Here is a 23,634-nt window from a genome sequence, read left to right on the forward strand (position 1 = left end):
TGGTACAACACTAAAATAAAAACGGCAGTAATGCAGTGAAGGGTGTAAGACAGCATGGTAAAGTTAGTAGATGCTTATTATATCCCCCAAAAATCTAATGATTACACAATTTTCCTGATTATTTATTAACCATTCAATTTAAACTCTAAAATGTAAAGTAGCCTGGTCATGGATTTACTTGGTATAAGGTCAACAGTGATGTGTATAACACCGTTTCAGAATAACTTACTGGTTTAGTAATGTTAACATTTCTATGTACAATTCCTTCCTTCAATCACAGTTCATGGACTCCATCACCAATAGAACTTGTGAAAGATGTGAACACAGAACTCAAGTAGTAGGGTACTATGCCTTGGGCAGCCTACTGCCATAGACGAGGGGTGATAATACCATCACACCCAGCATAGTCTATGTAGAGGGGGCTTATAGAGACCAGGACAGCAGGCTGCTCAGAGTCAGTGTTAGTACCAGGGCCAGAGAGCTGAGGGAGAGAACTGTCCCAGCACTGTCTGGGTTGGGGACAGGGTAGCCATAGCTGGTCCTGCAGTCGTTTTTCACTTCTTCATAAGGGATGGGAAGATCATCTGCAGCCGTACCCCTCAGGCTGTCTCATACCTGGAAGATAGGAGTTCGGAGTCAGGGAGGGTAACAAAGCACTGGAACAAATGGTGCATTAAAAATGCCTGTAATTTCTGTGTATGCCACTGTATTTTGTATTGCATCAGCCCTTTTTAAATAGATCTATGGAGGCTTGTGTGTTTATCAATCTTGTGGAAATAGTGTGTAACCTTTACTGTAGTACTCACATGCTCCACCTCTCTGAACACACTTAGCAGGTTGTCCCCCAGAGCAGCTTTCACCTCAGCATCTGTCCATCCTCTGCTCAGCAGCTCTGCCACCAGAGCAGCTTTCACCTCAACATCTGTCCATCCTCTGCTCAGCAGCTCTGCCACCAGAGCAGCTTTCACCTCAGCATCTGTCCATCCTCTGCTCAGCAGCTCTGCCACCAGAGCAGCTTTCACCTCAGCATCTGTCCATCCTCTGCTCAGCAGCTCTGCCACCAGAGCAGCTTTCACCTCAGCATCTGTCCATCCTCTGCTCAGCAGCTCTGCCACCAGAGCAGCTTTCACCTCAGCATCTGTCCATCCTCTGCTCAGCAGCTCTGCCACCAGAGCAGCTTTCACCTCAACATCTGTCCATCCTCTGCTCAGCAGCTCTGCCACCAGAGCAGCTTTCACCTCAGCATCTGTCCATCCTCTGCTCAGCAGCTCTGCCACCAGAGCAGCTTTCACCTCAGCATCTGTCCATCCTCTGCTCAGCAGCTCTGCCACCAGAGCAGCTTTCACCTCAGCATCTGTCCATCCTCTGCTCAACAGCTCTGCCACCAGAGCAGCTTTCACCTCAGCATCTGTCCATCCCGGTCAGCAGCTTCACCTCAGCATCTGTCCATCCTCTGCTCAGCAGCTCTGCCACCAGAGCAGCTTTCACCTCAGCATCTGTCCATCCTCTGCTCAGCAGCTCTGCCACCAGAGCAGCTTTCACCTCAGCATCTGTCCATCCTCTGCTCAGCAGCTCTGCCACCAGAGCAGCTTTCACCTCAGCATCTGTCCATCCTCTGCTCAGCAGCTCTGCCACCAGAGCAACTTTCACCTCAGTATCTGTCCAGCCTCTGCTCAGCAGCTCTGCCACCAGAGCAGGGTCTTAGACACGTCCTCCAGAAACTCCGAGACCCTGACAGACAGCACAGGTACAGAGGGGTGTGTGTGTGTCAAACTGAAGCCAATATTATCTCATTCTTCTGCACTCCTCCCCCAACAGAATGGGTTTCTTTCCACGTAAAACATTTATAAAATGTTTTACTACTATTACTACTCAGACATTACTTGACTTTTTATCAAATGTTTTACTACTAGTACTCAGACATTACTTTAAAAAAGAAATGCATTACTACTCAGACATATGACTTTAGACTTTTTTACTGGTATATTACAATGAGCAACTTTTAAGATAATACACTTTGCTCAATCAAGTTCATTGGTGTTTTATTGTAACTAGGTGAATAACTCCTAGGTCAATTCACTCTACTCACCTGCCCACTCCATCATAATCTCCACCAAAACCAACGATACTGTGTCCAGCCACGGTCTTTATGTGGTCAAAGTGATCTAGATTAAATATGAAAAGAAAGGTGAATATACAGTGAATTCGGAAAGTATTCAGACCCCTTCCCTTTTTCCGCATTTTGTTACGTTACAGCCTTATTCTAAAAAAAAATTTTTTAAATGCTAATTTATAAAAAATAAAAACAGAAATACATTATTTACATAAGTATTCAGACTCTTTGCTCTCAGACTCGAAATTGAGTTCAGGTGCATCCTGTTTCCATTGATCATCCTTGAGATGTTTCTACAACTTGATTGGAGTCCACCTGTGGTAAATTCAATTGATTGTGGACATGATTTGGAAAGGCACACACCTGTCTATATAAGGTCCCACAGTTGACAGTGCATGTCAGAGCAAAAACCAAGCCATGAGGCCGAAGGAATTGTCCGTAGAGCTCATAGACAGGATTGTGTTGAGAAGGGCCTTGGTCAGGGAGGTGACCAAGAATCCAGTGGTCACTCTGACAGAGCTCCAGAGTTCCTCTGTGGAGATGAGAGAACCTTCCAGAAGGACAACCATCTCTGCAGCACTCCACCAATCAGGTCTTTATGGTAGAGTGGCCAGACAGAAGCCCCTCCTCGGTAAAAGGCACATGAAACCCCACTAGGAATTTGCCAAAAGGCAACTAAAGGACTCAGACCATGAGAAACAAGATTGAACTCTTTGGTGTTAATTCCAAGCGTCACGTCTGGAGGAAACCTGGCACCAACCCTACGGTGAAGCATGGTGGTGGCAGCATCATGCTGTGTGGATGTTTTTCAGCGGCAGGGACTGGGAGACTAGTCAGGAATGAGGCAAAGATGAACGGAGCAAAGTAGAGATCCTTGATGAAAACCTGCTTTTAGTTTGTGTCTGTTTTCAAAAGTATTGGAAAGATCTGATGGCTTTTCTAACTTCCTTTTGATATCATTGTAGTTTTAATTTCACTGTATACATTACCACGTTTCTTTTGCAGTCTTATTGCTTACTTTTCTTTGCCTAAAACAACCTGTCTCAACCTTCCTCTAAACCCTTTCTCATCCTCCCCTCAGCCTATATTCCCAGACACCTCCTTTTCACTCTTAAACCCCTTTTCTGTTCCCTGTCTGTTTTCTCAATCCATGTTCCTCCCCTTATCCCGCCTGTCACATAACCCTTCATCCTATCACATGTCCACTCACCACCACTCTCAGGTCCAATTCCTTTATACACCTCACCCTCCTCAGCATCCAATCCCCTCACTCTGCCTACTCCCCTAGTACTTCTCCTCTCACTACCAGACTCCCAATTCTCTATTCCCTCGTCTCTCACCCTTCTCTCCTGACTCATCACCCTCCTCAGGGAAAGGATGAGGTCTAAGGAGAAGGAATGACTAAGTTCCTCATATGTATTCTGTAATCCACTATCCCCTTGCCCCTCTCGCCCATCACTCACCACCTTCCTCAGGACGTCGTCAGGCACGTTCCTCTTGTGTGGGCACACAGTGTAGGCAGAGGAGTGACTGAAGATGACTGGCGCTTTGGACAGGTCTAGAACCTGGTTCATCACTTTCTCTGACACGTGGGCCAAGTCAATCAACATCCCAATGCGGTTCATCTCAAATATAAGTTGCTGTCGGGTGAAAAACAATTATGAATGTTTCTGCCAGGACTGGGGGAAATGACCCTCTTACTGTGTCACCCTACTGGTGTTATAGAGACGATTATATGTGATTCATTCAGCCTATCAAACCTAATGATATGGTTTGTAGCTTGGATAGTCTGTCAAGAGAATGAATATGTTTTCATCCAGTGTGTTTTATACAAGTGATAAAATACTGCTATAACAAGCTGTAGGTGAAAATAAGTATTTGAGGGTAAGACAACAGTTTCTGAGGAATTGCCCATTTGATTAAAAAATTTACTTGGAATGCTCCCTATGTTTATGACAGGCATTTACACCTGATTTCCAAGTAAACTCAAAAGCAGAAGTTGTACAAGCTGCGCCAAATAGTATAGTAGATTTGACCAATGATATGAGTGGGTATTTCCAATGTGTGTGTGTGTGTGTGTGTGACCAACCTTTCCAAACTCAGACAGTCCATTGTGCTGCGATGGCTTGGCTCCCGAATCCACTAGCCAATTATCTGCCCTGGGGGGAAAACACACACAACCACAGTAAAACACCAGGCCAGCTTCTGGAAGTGATCTTTCTCTTCCACTTTCCTATATCCTGCTAATATGATATGAGTCAGTGAGGGACTGGGGGATTCACTAGGCCCTGTAGTCTGTCCAGGGCCATGGTTTGATTAGCTAGCCAATCTGTTTAGACGACTTTCCCAGAATATGATACCTCTGAAACAGGTGGCAACAGGAATCCCCTTTTTTCCCCACCACAGAATTCAGTGAAATACAGTATAATTTGTCTATTAATAAGCAGTTTCAGCTGTTACCTGTTGTGTCTCATTCATTTACATTCTTGTCATTTCTATCATAGCTGTATGTGCTCTTTGAGAGAGCATCATATGGTGTGTAAAGTGTTGATATACTTAGGAATCTCAACTATAAAGTACTACAAAAAAAATGTTGAGCACCTTGTCACTTACTAAGTATAATCTGTGGCACCTAGTCCCCAGACCAGGGTGGCCCTGTCGTCAGCAGGGTAGCAGAGCCTACTCACTATGGTGTGTTGCAGCCGTGGGTGAGGGTGATGTAGCGGACCCCCGGGTGGTACATGGTGCGCAGGGTGCCCAGGCTGCTGTCCAAAGAGTGTCCTCCGTCCACCCCGATCAGACTGGCCGTCCTGTCCATGATATCTGTGATAAAATAATTTCTTGATAATACAGGTGGGAAGTGAATACAACTTTGTTATCTATGGTATTTCACAGTGGAGAGTTCTAAAGGGGTTTCATTCTCATAAACAAATGTATGGCTCCATTTAATCCGTATCGCGGAAGTTCAGCTCTACAGTATGATTGAAATTTAGCGGAGACTGCATTCACGGTAAATGCTGCATATGTTTGGATCAATCGGAAATGACCTTTAAATGTATATTGCGGAATCTAAAACACTTCCGCTTTAAATATTGAATAGAGCCCTTACTGTTTAACTTTTGATCACATTTTTTGTAGATGACTCTCACCTTTGCTGCTGGTAGCAAACATGAAGGCTTCTGGGTATTTCATACACATTCTGTGGATGACGTCAATCTGCTCAAGAATTTGTCTGGCGGCATCTTTGTACTGAGTCTCACATGGTACATATGCTGCCCAGAACTGCAAGGGTACAATAAACATTTGATCAGTTTATGATAATGGAATTTTATATCCTAATGCTATAAATTAACAATCAATAAGCCTTGACTAATCCCCAGGGTTTGTAAGACACTGGGATCATAATTAGGCAAGGACTCAGCTTTCTGCAAAAGGTCTGTTCATTTTATTCAGATAATGTTCTCCGGTACAAATAACAAAGATGTTCATTTTATCCTCTCTCTCCGCTACTTACACACATCCACACCCAAAAGTAGATAACCTATGCACACACTTACGCACAGACAGTAGGTGAACAGTATCTCTTCCTTGACCTCCCACCACTGTTCCAGCACTGCCTGTTCCTTTCCCCATAGATTAGGAGAACCTTGAAGGCTCCTCCCGGTATCTCTAAATACACACACACATTTCTCTCCCTTTCCAGCCTCTACTAGACCTTTATGAGATGTTCATTACATTAATTATTAATTATCCATTGTCACGTCCTGGCCAGTATAAGGGTTAATTGTTATTGTAGTTTGGTCAGGACGTGGCAGAGGGTATTTGTTTTATGTGGTTCGGGGTGGTGTGTTTGTTGAAGGGCGATTGATTTATTATTTCCGGGGTTTGGTTTATGTTCTATGTTTAGGTATTTCTATGTTTAGTCGAGTGAGTGTATTTCTATGTTAGGTTAATGGGGGGGTTGGGACTCTCAATTGGAGGCAGGTGCTTCCTCGTTGACTCTGACTGAGAGTCCTATATATGGGTAATTGTTTGGTGTAGGTTTTGTGGGAGATTGTTACTTGTCTAGCGTGTATGAGCCTGAGAAGACTGTTCGGTGATCGTGAGTTCGTTTTTGTTATTTTGATGTTCATTTTGAGTTAATAAAAGTTCAAGATGAGCAACCGCACACCTGCTGCATTTTGGTCCTCCTTTCCCAATGACAACCGTGACAGAATCTCCCACCACAAAAGGACCAAGCAGCAGAGGAAAGAGCAACAGGTGGATTGTAAGGAGCAGTGGGAAATTGAGTTGGACCAACGAGAAAGATGGACATGGGAACAGATTATGGCCGGAGAGGGCCCATGGAGAAAATGGGGTGAGGACCGGGAACATTACCGAGGAACACGACTAGCGTTGAAGCACGAGAGGCACCCCCAATAAAAAATGTTGGGGGGGCACACGGGTAGTTTGGCTAGGCCAAGGAAGAGCCAGAAGCCAGCTACCCGTGATTATATGGAGGAGCGTATGGAGTGGAGGGCGCCATGTTTCGCGGAAGAGCGCACAATCTCGCCCATACGCACGAACAGTCCAGTGCGAGTTATTCCAGCCCATCGCAGGTGCCGTGCTAGAGTGGGCATCCAGCCTGGTAGGAGGATGCCTGCGCAGCGCATCTGGTCGCCTGTACGCCTCCTAGGACCAGGCTACCCAACTCCCGCTCTACGCACGGCAACCATCAGGCCCCTGCACGAGCACCCCGCTCGTACAGGGCTACTAGTTCCATCCAGCCAGGACGGGTTGTGCAGGAGGTAAGATCAAGACCGCCTGTGCGCCTCCATGGCCCGGTGTTTCCAGTTCCTGTCTCTCGTGCGGACCCGGAAGTGCGTCAGCCCAGTCCGACTCGTCCTGTTCCCGCTCCCCGCACTAGCCTGGAGGTGCGTGTTCCCAGTCTGGCACGTCCAGTACCAGCACCACGCACCAGGCTTCCAGTGCGTCAGCCCAGTCCGACGCGTCCTGTTCCCGCTCCCCGCACTAGCCTGGAGGTGCATGTTCCCAGGCTCATAACCCCAGTACCAGCACCACGCACCAGGCTTCCAGTGCGTCGGCACAGTCAGGAGTCGCCAGAGCTGCCCGTCAGTCAGGGGTCGCCAGAGCTGCCCGTCAGTCAGGGGTCGCCAGAGCTGCCCGTCAGTCAGGAGTCGCCAGAGCTGCCCGTCAGTCAGGAGTCGCCAGAGCTGCCCGTCAGTCAGGAGTCGCCAGAGCTGCCCGTCAGTCAGGAGTCGCCAGAGCTGCCCGTCAGTCAGGAGTCGCCAGAGCTGCCCGTCAGTCAGGAGTCGCCAGAGCTGCCCGTCAGTCAGGAGTCGCCAGAGCTGCCCGTCAGTCAGGAGTCGCCAGACCTGCCCGTCAGTCAGGAGTCGCCAGACCTGCCCATCGGCCAGGATCAGCCAGAGCGGCCCATCGGCCAGGATCAGCCAGAGCGGCCCATCTGCCCAGAGTCTGCCGATGACCAAAGACCAAGGGAGTCTAGCAGCAACCCTGAACTGAGTAAGCCTGACAATTCAGAACTTAAAGTGATTAACTGTTTAATTAATGAGTCTGCCTACAGGATGGAGAGGAAGAGGTCTGCCCATGATCCGGAGCAGGGGGAGTCTGCCTACGGTCCGAGGCTGATCGGGTCGGTCGGCACTCTGGAGGACAATAGGCCGGAGCCTGAACCACCACCTGCATAGGTGGGTTGGGGAGGGGGGGTGTAGCACAAGTGCCGTCGGTGACGGCAGCCACCCTCCCTTCCCTCCCTTTAGTTTAGGGGGATTTTTTGTTGTTGTTGTTTGGGGTTTTCGTTATTCTTGAGGTGCTTCCGGGGTCTGCACCTTTAGGGGGGGGGGTACTGTCACGTCCTGGCCAGTATAAGGGTTAATTGTTATTGTAGTTTGGTCAGGACGTGGCAGAGGGTATTTGTTTTATGTGGTTTCGGGTGGTGTGTTTGTTGAAGGGCGTTTGATTTATTATTTCCGGGGTTTGGTTTATGTTCTATGTTTAGGTATTTCTATGTTTAGTCGAGTGAGTGTATTTCTATGTTAGGTTAATTGGGGGGTTGGGACTCTCAATTGGAGGCAGGTGCTTCCTCGTTGCCTCTGATTGAGAGTCCTATATATGGGTAATTGTTTGGTGTAGGTTTTGTGGGAGATTGTTTCTTGTCTAGCGTGTATGAGCCTGAGAAGACTGTTCAGTGATTGTGAGTTCGTTTTTGTTATTTTGGTGTTCATTTTGAGTTAATAAAAGTTCAAGATGAGCAACCACACACCTGCTGCATTTTGGTCCTCCTTTCCCAACGACAACCGTGACATCCATGCTCCATAACTACTAATTAATGATGGATTATTGATTCATTTACCCTTATTAGATTATTCTCTTATCAGTTTATTATTATTGTTATCATGTAATACAGAGTTCCCCAACTGGCAGTTTTATTTGACCACCCCAAGTTTTCTGAGCAAAGAAAATACAAATTTAGTTGAATTTTCATTGTTGGACATAAACTGTAAAAGCACCATGAAATCAGCTCCAAGTGATTTTAATCTGGGAAATCTGTTCCCAAGTATTCCCACGCATAATAGAGAGAGGCACGTGATCATATACAGATGTAAGCAAGGTTTGAAATTATTATATTTTAGTCAAATATTATGTTTTATATCTGGGCTTCTTGCAGTCAATTTGCAGTCTACAAATTATTTGTAATTATGTTCCGGACCCCCAACCATCCGCTCAAGAAAATAAATTGTCCCGAGGCTGAATCAAGTTGATGATCCCTGATGTAATACATGCATTATTATCAACCACCCTCACATACGTCTTTTTGTGAGTCCTTGTCGGTTTTGTGTGTGTGCGTTCGTGCGTGCGTGGGTGCATGCATGCGTGTACCTGTGCTGCCAGTCGTCCCTCTCTGATCTTGGGGATGTTGGTGTGTGTATTGTTGAGGGTGTACAGATCCACTGTATTCAGCCGGTTGTTAAACTTCATCCTCATCTGCCAGGGCAGGTCATCTTTGGTGTCTCTTGTGCCTCTTCAGATTTCACAGTTCACTGTGTTCCCTCCACACTCTTCCTCTGTCCCCAAAGTGTCTCTTTGTGGGTCAGGCTCAAATAAAGAGAGTTTATTATGTCTCCTCAGTTCCTCTGTCATTATCACTTTGGTTGTAAAGTAAACACATGAAGTTAAGCATATTGGTTAATGTGTAATGTTCAGTACAACTCCCTCAAGTTTGAAATCCATATGCAAGACAACCCCAGTAATGATATAGATGTGGATTAACGTTGGACACTGCCCTATACCCAATGATGGCATGACCACTCAAATAAGAAATTATATTAAAACGTGTTATAAATATATGTACAGTTGAAGTCAGAAGTTTACATACACTTACAGTTGAAGTCGGAAGTTTACATACACTTATGTTGGAGTCATTAAAACTCGTTTGTCAACCACTCCACAAATTTCTTGTTAACAAACTATGGTTTTGGCAAGTCGGTTAGGACATCTACTTTGTGCATGACACAAGTCATTTTTACAACAATTGTTTACAGACAGATTATTTCACTTATAATTCACTGTATCACAATTCCAGTGGGTCAGAAGTTTACATACACTAAGTTGACTGTGCCTTTAAACAGCTTGGAATATTCCAGAAAATGATGGCATTGCTTTAGAAGCGTCTGATAGGCTAATTGACATAATTTGAGTCAATTGGAGGTGTACCTGTGGATGTATTTCAAGGCATACCTTCAAACTCAGTGCCTCTTTGCTTGACATCATCGGGAAAATCAAAAGAAATCAGCTAAGACCGAAAAATGTAGACCCCCACAAGTATGGTTCATCCTTGGGAGCAATTTCCAAACGCCTGAAGGTACCATGTTCATCTGTACAAACAATAGTACGCAAGTATAAACACCATGGGACCACGCAGCCGACAAACCGCTCAGGAAGGAGATGCGTTCTGTCTCCTAGAGATGAACGTACTTTGGTGCGAAAAGTGCAAATCAATCCCAGAACAACAGCAAAGGACCTTGTGAAGATGCTGGAGGAAACAGGTACAAAAGTATCTATATCCACAGTAAAACGAGTCCTATATCGACATAACCTGAAAGGCCGCTCAGCAAGGAAGAAGACACTGCTCCAAAACCACCATAAAAAAGCCAGACTACGGCTTGCAACTGCAGATGGGGACAAATATCGTACTTTTTGGAGAAATGTCCTCTGGTCTGATGAAACAAAAATAGAACTGTTTGGCCATAATGACCACCGTTATGTTTGGAGAAAAAAGGTGGAGGCTTACAAGCTGAAGAACACCATCCCAACCATGAAGCACGGGGGTGGCAGCATCATGTTGTGGGGGTGCTTTGCTGCAGGAGGGACTGGTGCACTTCACAAAATAGATGGCATCATGAGGAAGGAACATTATGTGGCTATATTGAAGCAACATCTCAAGACGTCAGTCAGGAAGTTAAAGCTTGGTCGCAAATGGGTCTTCCAATTGGACAATGACCCCAAGCACACTTCCAAAGTTGTGGCAAAATGGCTTAAGGACAACAAAGTCAAGGTATTGGAGTGGCCATCACAAAGCCCTGACCTCAATCCTGTGGAAGATTTGTGGGCAGAACTGAAAAAGCGTGTGTGAGCAAAGAGGCCTACAAACCTGACTCAGTTACACCAGCTCTGTCAGGAGGAATGGGCCAAAATTCACCCAACTTATTGTGGGAAGCTTGTGGAAGGCTACCCGAAACGTTTGACTCAAGTTAAACAATTTAAAGGCAATGCTACCAAATACTAATTGAGTGTATGCAAACTTCTGACCCACTGGGAATGTGATGAAAGAAATAAAAGCTGAAATAAATCATTCTGTCTGCTTTTATTCTGACATTTCACATTCTTAAAATAAAGTGGTGATCCTAACTGACCTAAGACATGGAATTTTTACTAGGATTAAATGTCAGGAATTGTGAAAACTGAGTTTAAATGTATTTGGCTAAGGTGTATGTAAACTTCCGACTTCAACCGTAGATAGCACCTCATCAACAATATGTGCTGAGGGTCGAAGTCTATCAGGGGTCAGGGGAAGTTTAATCAGATCTATCTAAAGGGTTAACCTTTTGCTCTACTCGGAGTGGAGTCACTGTTTTATGTCTAAAAATATAAATACATCTAAATTTGAGTCACAGTACCTGCATATGCCAGGTGTGATAGAACAATTACATATTTACCTGATTTGTTTGATATTAATAGTTAACGATTATATACTTAACTAATTGTAAGACATTTATGTTCTATTAAATGTCTGTGTGAACTGAGAGGAGCCTAAAAATCTACAGCTGGCATTCCATAGATAAGATGTGGTGGGTGTAACTGAGATAAAGAGAGCCTGGAAGAATAGAATAAAACCCTTATTGTTTCTAATCATCTTGCATCTGAGAAACAACACCAGAGGCAGATGATCACAGGGTGAACCCAAAGTGGCTTATGGTGCCCCCAATCTATATGGGAGGGGTGGAACCAGTCATGTTTAAGCATCTTTAGTGTCAGCTATATAAACATGCCTTGCGTGGGCATCTGGCTTAGTGAAGTTCAAATTATAATGTGTAATGTTTTGATAAAATATTTGATAAATGAGGTAAACCGGTATGCACTGGGTTACTATTGTAAAGTGTTATTTTGAGTGTTTTGTTGGATTTTTTTGGGACCGTGTTACATATTTAGATAGGAGACATGGGTACTCTGTAGGTAGTTTTGCACATTTGGATAGACATAAGAGAATCTATACCATAGTAATCGCAGTAGGCAATATCCCAGTGTGGATACAACACCCCGTTGTGGGACCACTAATTAGGCAATATCTTGATAATGATATGGGTTTCCCTGTTCATATAGACAGGGTTTAAAATTAAAATAACAGTGCTAACTGGTTTTTCCTCTTCCTCTAAATGGAAGAAATGTTACTTAAACAGGGAGTCACTACCTGGATTTGTCCAACAAGATATGCTAATTTGAGTTTCTACAGATGGTGCTATGGGGATGGAAATGGTTATTTCTACCATGCTGACCAATTGGTATGATCAGTATTAACATGATGAGTTGTTTCGTACTGACAAAAAATGTCCTCTGATTTAAATTGCTGAGAATTTCTTAATGATGTCTTTTTAAACCTTGGAATTTATATTTTAAATTGAGAGAAATCTCAAAATGGGAGAATGTCATAGAACAGTTACATATTTACCTGATTTGTTTGATATTAATAGTTAACGATTATATACTTAACTAATAGTAAGACATTTATGTTCTATTAAATGTCTGTGTGAACTGAGAGGAGCCTAAAAACTACAGCTGGCATTCCATAGATAAGATGTGGTGGGTGTAACTGAGATAAAGAGAGCCTGGAAGAATAGAATAAAACCCTTATTGTTTCCAATCATCTTGCATCTGAGAAACAACACCCAAAGTGGCTTATGCTGCCCCTAAATCTATGTGGGAGGGGTGGAACCAGCAATGACTAAGCATCTTTAGTGTCAGCTATATAACAACTCTGCATTGTCTGTAACGGTTAGGCTACTGGGCCCAAAGGTCAAGACTGTTGGGTTGACTAGTCTCATTATTTCAATAATTAATCAATATTAAATAAAGATGATTGTTTGAAGAAATGACAAAGTCTTTCTCAGTATGAATTTCCACGACACAAGGCAACAGGTACAGTAGCCTAGCGGTTAAGAGTGTTGGGCCAGTAACCGAAAGGTTGCTGGTTTGAATCCCTGAGCCAACTAGGTGAAAAATCGGTCAATGTGCACTTTAGCAAGGCACTTAACCCTAATTGGTCTAGACAGGAGCATCTGCTAAATTGCAAAATATATAAAAAATAAACACCGGTAAAAATATAAACGTGATTGGCTCAGTGTTCTGTCACTCATGGGGACTCTACGTCACTGCCAAACCTAAGGGTAGAGCTTGAAAATTGAAGTCCCTTGGGTGCTGCCATAGAGTTACATTAGAAGAGCACATCCAAGAAGGCTCAAGGTCATTGGCCACAGATAAAATTACGTCAAATCACGTTATATGTACAGTAGCTTTGATTGGACTGATCATGTCATCATACTTTCTAAATCTTAGCTAGCAGTCATCATCATGAATCAAGTCAACAATCTACTGGCAAATCCTTCTCAATCCTTGTCATTATGAAGAGAAATAATGAAGATAAATTATAGATAAAACGTATCATGCTCATCGGCCATTGGACAAACATTACACAACAAGTTGGAAATCACAAATTCAACAATGAGGGGTTTGGAAGGAATCAGTGACGAACTGCAAGCATTGCAAATGTCACGTTATCGAAGATAGCAGGAAAGGGGTAAGTCAGGCGCAGGAGACTGAGGTCCGTTGAACAAACGTTTAATACATCCCAGAGCAAATACGGCGACAAGGCAGGGTGCACAGTCAACAAAAGGAAGGAGAATAGCTCCAAACTGCAAATAGACGGGGCGCAGCCCGGCAACCCCAATGCCTATCCAAATACGTTGCGTAATCAAATACATACATAAATCCTGCCTACTACAATAAACGTAACACGAAACAATCCCGCACGAATCCCAAACGAAAACAGACAAACTAAATACCCCCCCACTAATGACAAACAAGGAACAGGTGCAGACTAAAACAGACATAACCAACAGACACTGAAACATGGATCGGTGGCAGCTAGTAGGCCGGCGACGACGACCGCCGAGCGCCGCTCGACCGGGGAGAGGCGCCACCTTCTGTGGACGTTGTGACAGAAAAGCAATCACTAGCCTGCTATTCAGTGGAATATATGTGTGGTCCCAATTCTAGGTTTAAGGGCTTTTCCAAGCTTAACCTTTCTTGGGTAGGGGGCAGTATTTTCACCTCCGGATGAAAAGTGTGCCCAAAGTAAACTGCCTGTTACTCAGGCCCAGAAGCTAGGATAAGCATATAATTGGTAGATTTGGATAGAAAACACCCAAAAGTTTCTAAAACTGTTAAAATAATGTCTGTGAGTATAACAGAACTGATATGGCAGGCGAAACCCCGAGGACAAACCATCCCCCCCACAAAACAATTGAGATCAAAGGATTTTCCAATTGTTTTCTATGAGATACGCTTATTATTAGGAACCTGGTTGCAGTTCCTATGGCTTCCACTAGATGTCAACAGTCTTTAGAAATTGTTCGATGTTTTTCTTTTGAGAAATGACAAAGTAGTCCTATTCATTGTGAGTTTCACTCCAGGTGGACTCTACTGTTTTGGTGCGCGTGTACTTGACCGTGCTTCACGTTATTTTTATCCGGTATTAGAAACAGTTTATTCCATCTTAAATTTTATTGTTTATTTACATTTTAGTGTACCTGAGGTTGGATTAGGAACGTTGTTTGAAATGTTTGGACCAAGTTTACAGATAACTTATTAGATACTTTGTAGGCATGTTGGGCGAGTTGAAACCTGTGTATTTCTGAATCAAATGTGCCAAATAAATTGACATTTTTGGGACATAAAGAAGGACATTATTGAACAAAAGGACCATTTGTGATGTTTCTGGGACATTTTGGAGTGCCAACAGAAGAAGATCTTCAAAGGTAAGGCATTAATTATATCGCTATTTCTGACTTTTGTGGCGCACCTGCCTGGTTGAAATATGATTTTCATGTGTTTGTATGCGGGGCGCTGTCCTCAGATAATCGCATGGTTTGCTTTCGCTGTAAAGCCTTTTTGAAATCTGACACCGTGGCTGGATTAACAAGAAATTAAGCTTTATTTTGATGAATAAGACATATATTTTCAAGAATGTTTTCTGCAATTTCACCGGATGTTGGCCAGGTGGGACACTACCGTCCCACCTGCCCATAACAAGTTTAAAATGATAAACATTCAACATTGGCCATGCTGTCAATCCAGCATGATTTCTGCCACACTCAAAACAACTGTTAACTCAGAACTGGGAAATCTGACTTCAGTGAGTTCAAGACAACTGGGAAGTTGGTAAAAAGAATTAGCTCTGACTGGGAAAATACATTTTGAACGATCATCCAACTTGGAATTGTAAGTCGGCACTCGGGCCTCTACGACCTGAAGATCCCTGAAGTCATCATGATTTGACCGTGTTTTTTCTGAGTTCCCATTTGTCTTGAAAGCAGCATAAATCCAGAGAATGACAGATTTTGATGACAAAATTCGCCCATGAAGGACTGCCGCACCTCCTTCCTGTTCAAGTGAGGACCACACAACAAGAGTCCAAAAATGTCTTGTACGCTGTTGCATAAATGATGTAATGTGCCAGGGAAGATATGTATACTGGAGCTAAGCAAGTAATACTAAGTGTATGTTATGTAGTAAGCTGTTAGTAGCCTATGTGACTCACCCTAATAATTTGCCCTGTTTTCCCCTCTTAATTTTGCCTAGTGTTCTGACTTGGTGGTGCACATGTAGCCTATAACTTGTTTTAGAGAAATGTAATCATTGAAATATTGTAAGAGCTTTCATTGTCTGCTTATATGTGCCCTTTATTTATGCTTCGGTTCTGACTTGGTGTACAGAGAGAATACTCTAAGAACGGCCCATGTTCTGAATTCTGTTGCTGTACATTTCAAAAGTGCTGAACAAATAGTTATATAGACCACATCTGTCCTAGCTTACTCATTAATGTCTAAATTGAAATTACTGATTACCTCTTATACCCTTGTCGTCCCCTTATGCCATAGTTTGTACATCTCATTTGTCAGTAGAAACCACATTTGTTTAAGCAAGTCAGCCATATAAGCTATGTTTTTTTTAAAGGCTGAATGAACTGTTTCGCTGCCAGACAACGCTCCGCTGATATCCAGGTGTAGCAGTGGTAATTTGTTGGGACTGCTGTTGGGACTCTGCTGTTGGGACAGCTTTATGTAGACCCTAACAGTTTGTGGTCAAACTTTGTCACCGTTAAAGTGCAATTAATGTACTGTTTAGTGTTGTGTTGTGTTGTGTAGTGGCTTTGCTGGCATGCATCCGCCAACACTTTTTTTGTTTGCCTCACCAAGATTTACATAGACTATAGCTGCCTACAGCTGCCTACAGTTTAATTTAACCACCCTGTTGTTGCAGGAAATGTCCAGCACAGCAGGAAATTCAAACTTCTACTGTATTCAAGGTTTAAAAAGGCTTATGAAGTTTTTAATTTCCACTTAAAAATGTCAGACTTGATTTGTCCTTACTAAAACTTTATCAACCCCTACAAAAATGTCCATTAATTATAGTCTATATAATAATTCACATTTCCTGTTGCTGCAGGATTATTTTCCCACTGTGAGAAACTTGTCAAATTAAGATCCTTTATCTGTACCCTATAGCAAGTCCCTTGTGGATCCTTGGCTGTATAAGTGCTCATCTAGACCACTCGTGTTCACAAATGACTGTGGCCCGCTCACGTGTTGAGCAGTGTTCTGTGTACGTTCATGTTTCTGGAGCCCCACTCTGAATTAAGGCATAATGAACGGTTGACTCAGCTGATCCAGGCTTTTCCGTGGTATTTTCGAGACCTTTTCTCTCATCCTCTCACTGTTCTACGTTGTCAGGCCTATATGGGATCTGGAAGATAGGGGGTTCAGATCAGGAACATTCAGACATGTTGAGTTTACACCTGGAAACTTTTGCTGCTAAATAGCATATAATACATTACAGGTATTCCTAATAATCATAAATAGTAAAGCCTTAGACAAGTAAGCCTTGTCCAAGCCAGAACGACACATAGGGGCAGGAGCAAGAACACCCCATGGACATGACACTAGTCGGTCACAGGACCTCAACCCCAATCCATTTCCTTAATGCAGAGTGCCAAGCAGAGAGGCATGATGTTCAATCCCTGGTATGACTCGACCAGAGATAGAACCCCAATCTTCCAATCTCAGTGCAGACACTCTAACACAAGGCCACAGTGTTGGTTTATTCATTTATGACTGAATTCATCGTTTTATGGGTACCATTAGCTTATCTTCCTGACTATTGTGAGGACCATCCCATAGCTTCAATGCCATACAACACTCCTTCCGTGGCCTCCAACTGCTTTTAAATGCTAGTAAAACTAAGTGCATGCTCTTCAACTGATTGCTGCCCGCACCCTCCCATCCGACTAGCATCACTACTCTGGACGGTTCAGACCTAGAATTTGTGGACAACTACAAATACCTAGGCGTGTGGTTAGACTGTAAACTCTCCTTCCAGACTCACATTAAGCATCTCCAATCCAAAATTAAATCTAGAATCTGCTTCCTATTTCGCAACAAAGCCTCTGTCACTCATGCTGCCAAACATACCCTCGTAAAACTGACCATCCTACCGATCCTTGACTTCGGCAATGTCATTTACAAAATATCCCCCAACACTCTACTCAGCAAACTGGATGTAGTCTATCACAGTGCCATCCGTTTTGTCACCAAAGCCCCATATACTGTGACCTGTATGCTCTCATTGGCTGGACCTCACTACATATTCATCGCCAAACCAACTGGCTCAAGGTCATCTATAAGTCTTTGCTAGGTAAAGCCCCGCCTTATCTCAGCTCACTGGTCACCATAGCAACACCCAATTTCAGCTTCAATTTTTTTGTAAGTTGTTGAATATGCATTTTAAAAGAGAGGCCATCATCAATCAAAATTCCAAGATATTTATATGAGGTTACATCCTCAATCTCCTTTCCCTGACAGGTAGTAATAGGTGAAAGGTTCAGAGGTCTATTTCTTGCTTTAGAAAACACCATTAGTTTAGTTTTGTCAGTATTGAGGATAAGCTTCAATTGACACAAGGTATGTTGAACAGTATAAAAAGCAGTTTGCAAGTTCTGGAAAGCTTTTGTAAGAGATGAGGCACAACAGTAAATAACAGTATCATCAGCATAAAAATGAAGTTGCGCATTTTGGACATTTTTGTCAAAATTATTTATATAAAGTCCTGGGTAAATAAATACCTTACTGTGATTGCTTTCAATTAAAATGGTCAAAAAGAAACAAAAATAGCTTCGTAGCAAATAGCAATTTCTCAGGCAAGAATTTTGCTAGGACTTTCTGGGAGTGGTCTGAGTGGGGAGGGGAAAATTGTTATTGGTAGAGAGGTTTGGAACTCTCTTTCTTACTATTTTACCACCTGGCGATGTCACCAGGCAGGTCAGAACAGGCTGAGATTTCAGGTGGTCTTTTCAAACAGCACTTACACTAAAAGAACATTATCATCATTTTTACAATTTCACAGTATTATTCCAACCTCATAGTGTGGAAATATATATAAAACATGGGTGAAAAACATATTTCTGCACTGGGCCTTTAACCATGTTTTGAGGCTATGCAGTGTTTACATTTACATTGTTTACAATCATTGGAGTAAATCAAATTTTTATTTTGGGTTCTGATGGAGTAGGACAGTTGAACTAAGCTCATGAGGCATTTATAAAGTTATATTCCTTAAGCATCAATGAGTATATATCATTAATTTCTAAGTCCAAAAAATTGATGTAGCAGCTAAGGATTCCAGCTTTATGACCCTGACCAACAGGCTCAGAGACAATTTCTATGTACAGGCAGTGCGGATCATTTTACTCAGCCCCAACTTCATCTGTACAAAAGAAAATTAAAAAATCTCTATACAAATGGTAATTCCCATAGCTACAGTACCTACCATACAGTACATTTCCTCCTGGGAAATCCCCTTCCATCCAGACAAGATTAACAATTTCTACAGCTACACCCACTCAGCTTTTCTCCAATGAGTTCCTCTTACAGTTCCTGTTGTATCTTACTGCTTCGCTATTTAAGGTCTGTAGCAAGCCAGATCATCTCATACTTCCTCACAGATTGTCAGTCAGACAAACAGACAGAGACACAGGCACAGGCAGACCAAAAGGTAGACAGGTAGTTAAGTAGACAAGCAGTCAGACAGGCAGGCAGACAGACAGACATGGCCAGGCTGGACGTGACAGAAACCTTCCATCACATCTCATTCCCTGGGCATATTCACACCCAGGACTCCCTGAACTATGCCCTCCACTTCAAGTTCCAGGACAGGGACACTGTCATCGCCACCTACCCCAAATCAGGTAAGGACAGGACAGCTCTGTCACACCTCTGCTCGTTGTCACAACACATTAGACATGCTGCAACACTAACCAACTATAGTACTTCTCCCTCTTTCACACACTTTGCAGTTGAAGAAAACGGTCAGGGCTTTAATAACTGTATATGTACAGACTACAGTAGGTTATTGTATTGTCACGGTTGGTTTTACTTGTCATTGATTAATTGCTTTCAAGATCCACTTCTCTCAGACCACCTGTCTTTATGGAAGTAGTGGTTTAGGGAGGGATTCAATGAGGACAGGGGTATTAGGTGTACAGTTCTCTCTTATCTCTTCTCTCTCTCTTTCTTAATTCTTTCTTTCCGTCTATGATCTCTGGTTAAAGGGACTACCTGGATGCAGGAGGTGGTCACTCTTGTGAAAAACAGAGGGGACCCACAACTCTCCAAAACTGTTCCCAACTGGGCCCGAGCCCCCTGGCTGGAACAGTATTACAGTGAAAAGGTGCTGGGGGCCACCCAAGGGCCCCGAATCATCACCACTCACCTGCCCTACAACCTGCTGGCCTCTGCCCTCCAGGGTTCCAAAGCTAAGGTAGGATGTGGTTATGTTGAAGAGACTATTCTCAAAGCTGTGAGACATTTCCTATTTTGTAAAGCCACTCCATGGACATAATATATTGATAGTTAGTGACACTATCTCCACCCCGTCTCTCAGGTCATCTATGTCGCCAGAAACCCCAAAGATGTTGTTGTGTCATATTACCACTTCCATAAAATGGCCAAGTTCCTCCCAGAACCCAACTCATTTGATGAGTTTCTGGATGGTTTTCTAGAGGGTACAGGTGAGTGGACACTAATGATTTGTACCTCAAGCAATTCTGGGATTTAATCATCCTGTTAACAGTCAGATCTAATCCAACGTTTACCCTTTTTACAGTGAGTTATGGGTCCTGGTTCGATCATGTGAAAGGCTGGACGAGACAAGCAGAAGTCTTGGCAAATGTTCTTTATATCTCTTATGAGGAGATGTGGCTGGTAGGAGAACTCTTGTCTATTACTGTCTGCTATTTGTTGAGGTTGTCATAACTTGCAAACACCCCATTACATTCTCTCTTCCTCATGGCAGTTGTGTCACCCCTAACCATATTGTAGACATGTCAATTTAAGGGCATCAAAACACAACACTTGTATCACAGCAGTTGTATTATAGTCTCATGAGCTTCTGAGGTTGTGTTAACTACAGAAATAGGCTATCCTTCAGACATGAAAATATTAGTCATAGATTATAAATAGACCATTGTGAGATGCTATTTTAAGTGACATTATGATTTATTCTTGGAGAACAGGTGCACATAAAATACCACATGAACATTGTTTTAGGAAAAAGAATTGCTTGCATTATTAATATTCACTGTATCCACCCTAATGAGCGTTTGATCTCTTAGTATGTCACAAATGTTGTTGATAGACTAGACATGGAGGATCAATTCAGCCTCTTGTGAAAACAACCCTCTTTGTCTGTATCTATAATAAGAGCGTTGACTTTTCTCAGGACCTGCGAGGCTCGATGGAGAAGATCAGCGCTTTCCTGCAGTGCCCCCTAGTGGGCGAGGAGTTAACCAGCTCCCTGAGACACTGCAGCTTCAGCAGCATGAGAGACAACACCATGGTGAACTACACCCTGGTCCCACAGGAGATCATGGACCACAGCAAAGGCAAATTCATGAGGAAAGGTGAGGCTCCCTTGCTCAACAGGAGTACAATCCTGACTAGAGATATGTGTCAGTCAGTGCCAGAAGGATAGAACAGTACCATAGACCTCCCCTGCACTCACAGTGTTGTGGAGAGAGATTGGCCATAACAATGAAGACCTTGTTCTGTTTGCAGGTAAAATCGGTGACTGGAGAAACACTTTCACAGAGGACCAGATTTGTTTTTTCGACACCGTCTACAGCCAGCAGATGCAAGGCTGTCCGCTGACCTTTCTGTGGGAGTGTCCTGAGGAGGAGGAGGAGTAGGAGGACAGGCCTCTGGGGGTCAGGGGAGGGCCCATATCCTCCATGCCGCCGGAGATTGATGGATACGCTTCATACAAGCCCTGGGATTCTCCCACTGATGTTCTCTGTGTTTTTGTGAATGTAAATATAACGTACATAAGCCAATATAGTAAAATAATATAATAAAATAGATATGCTAATATAAACAAATATTGTGTGTGGCCTATTTGCTGTTGTAGTTTGGTTTCTCCACCTCTAAAGCAATCTAAATGTTACAGTTAACTGAATGAGAGTGAGGTTTCTCCTGCATCTTGGCTTGTGCTGCAATAGCTAGATGAACAAACCATGTCTCCTCCCTAGCTAGCGCTGTCAGCCTGTCCCTCTCATTAGCCTGCTGATGGGATCCGAGAGGGACACATTTAACTTCCTGATACTGGCGCATTAGAAAACCTCCCAGTGCATCAAGCAGAAGGGCTCATATATTAACTCCAGACAGACTAACAGGTTCATTAAAAGCTATTGTTACGTCAGTCACATAGCTTGACTCCGAACAACCTGGATTTCCCATCTAGAGCTCATAGCTACGTACTGTACTTCCATCAGTAAGGTTGTTGGAAAACGATGTGACAGATGCTAACATATAGGCGGATATTATCGTTAGGCCTACCTAATCGCAGATTCCATGTGCTGCTCATCTAAAATAATGTGAAGGATGGTGAGTTGTGTATTGAAAGCATTTGTGACAGTAAGGATACTGTCTCATCCACCAGAGACTGTGGTCATGTGTCTTTATCATAGTGCGGCGGTTGTCTCGTTGATGCTGCTAAAATGTACACCCACATACTAAATGTCCACCTAGTGCATGTCATGTTATTCAGTCTGGGTTGGTTGTTGAAGTTGTCCTTGCGAGGCTTGTGTGTCAAGGGTCCTGTGTTCAGCTGTCAGTGACGTCAGGATTCACCACTGGATTCCATTACAAAGTGGTGTGCCAGAGCTATTTCTGGGGGTCAGCATGAACTCTGTCCCTGTGTGACATGTATTCAACCTCTCTTTCGTATCGTCTGAGATCCCCAAAGATTGGAAAGCTGCCGCGGTCATCCCCCTCTTCAAAGGGGGAGACACTCTAGACCCAAACTGTTATAGACCTATATCCATCCTGCCCTGCCTTTCTAAAATCTTCGAAAGCCAAGTTAATAAACAGATCACCGACCATTTCAAAACCCACCGTACCTTCTCCACTATGCAATCTGGTTTCCGAGCTGGTCATGGGTGCACCTCAGCCACGCTCAAGGTCCTAAACGATATCATAACCGCCATCGATAAAAGACAGAACTGTGCAGCTGTCTTTATCGACCTGGCCAAGGCTTTCAACTCTGTCAATCACCACATTCTTATCAGCAGACTCAATAGCCTTGGCTTCTCAAATGACTGCCTCGCCTGGTTCACCAACTACTTCTAAGATAGAGTTCAGTGTGTCAAATCGGAGGGCCTGTTGTCCGGATCTCTGGCAGTCTCTATGGGGGTGTCACAGGGTTCAATTCTCGGGCCGACTCTTTTCTCTGTATACATCAATGATGTCTCTCTTGCTGCTGGTGATTCTCTGATCCACCTCTACGCAGACGACACCATTCTGTATACATCTGGCCCTTCTTTGGACACTGTGCTAACAAACCTCCAATCGAGCTTCAACGCCATACAGCACTCCTTCCGTGGCCTCCAACTGCTTTAAATGCTAGTAAAACTAAGTGCATGCTCTTCAACCGATTGCTGCCCGCACCCTCCCGCCCGACTAGCATCACTACTATCGACGGTTCTGACCTAGAATATGTGGACAACTACAAATACCTAGGTGTCTGGTTAGACTGTAAGCTCTCCTTCCAGACTCACATTAAGCAACTCCAATCCAAAATTAAATCCAGAATTGGCTTCCTATTTCGCAACAAAGCCTCCATCACTCATGCTGCCAAACATACCCTTGTAAAACTGACTATCCTACCGATCCTTGACTTCGGCGATGTCATTTACAAAATAGCTCCCAACACTCTACTCAGCAAATTGGATGCAGTCTATCACAGTGCCATCCGTTTTATCACCAAAGCCCCATATACTACCCACCACTGTGACCTGTACGCTCTCGTTGGCTGGCCCTCACTACATATTCGTCGCCAAACCCACTGGCTCAAGGTAATCTATAAGTCTTTGCTAGGTAAAGCCCAGCCTTATCTCAGCTCACTGGTCACCATAACAACACCCACCCGTAGCACGCACTCCAGCAGGTATATTTTACAGGTCATCCCCAAAGCCAACACTTCCTTTGGGCGCCTTTCCTTCCAGTTCTCTGCTACCAATGACTGGAACGAACTGCAAAAATCACTGAAGATGGAGTCTTATATCTCCCTCTCTGACTTTAAGCATCAGCTGTCTGAGCAGCTTACCGATCGCTGTACCT

The 23,634-nt window shown here is 43.6% G+C and overlaps 1 protein-coding gene and 1 pseudogene across 1 annotated transcript; one reads left to right on the top strand and one right to left on the bottom strand.

The window, feature by feature from the left end:
• Nucleotides 1-609: 609 nt before the first annotated feature.
• Nucleotides 610-16,580, bottom strand: LOC106562176 (dipeptidase 1-like; annotated as a pseudogene).
• Nucleotides 16,581-18,934: 2,354 nt separating this feature from the next.
• Nucleotides 18,935-21,391, top strand: LOC106562189 (sulfotransferase 2B1). The gene is made up of 6 exons (XM_014126882.2): nt 18,935-19,208; nt 19,572-19,780; nt 19,904-20,030; nt 20,126-20,223; nt 20,741-20,921; nt 21,076-21,391. Exons 1-6 carry the CDS (start codon nt 19,070-19,072, stop codon nt 21,204-21,206), a joined length of 885 nt encoding a protein of 294 aa, XP_013982357.1. The 5' UTR covers nt 18,935-19,069; the 3' UTR covers nt 21,207-21,391.
• The last annotated feature ends 2,243 nt before the right edge of the window (nt 21,392-23,634 follow it).

The sequence above is a fragment of the Salmo salar genome, chromosome ssa11 (assembly GCF_905237065.1).
Source record: "Salmo salar chromosome ssa11, Ssal_v3.1, whole genome shotgun sequence".
Classification (NCBI taxonomy): Eukaryota; Metazoa; Chordata; class Actinopteri; order Salmoniformes; family Salmonidae; genus Salmo; species Salmo salar.

What these genes read in the sequence shown, in the direction of transcription:
- LOC106562189 (XM_014126882.2), top strand. Translation starts at nt 19,070, where the DNA reads ATGGCCAGGCTGGACGTGACAGAAACCTTCCATCACATCTCATTCCCT. An exon ending in TCCAGGGTTCCAAAGCTAAG is followed by an intron (nt 19,781 to 19,903) that starts GTAGGATGTGGT and finishes CCCGTCTCTCAG; the next exon opens with GTCATCTATGTCGCCAGAAA. An exon ending in TGGTTTTCTAGAGGGTACAG is followed by an intron (nt 20,031 to 20,125) that starts GTGAGTGGACAC and finishes CCCTTTTTACAG; the next exon opens with TGAGTTATGGGTCCTGGTTC.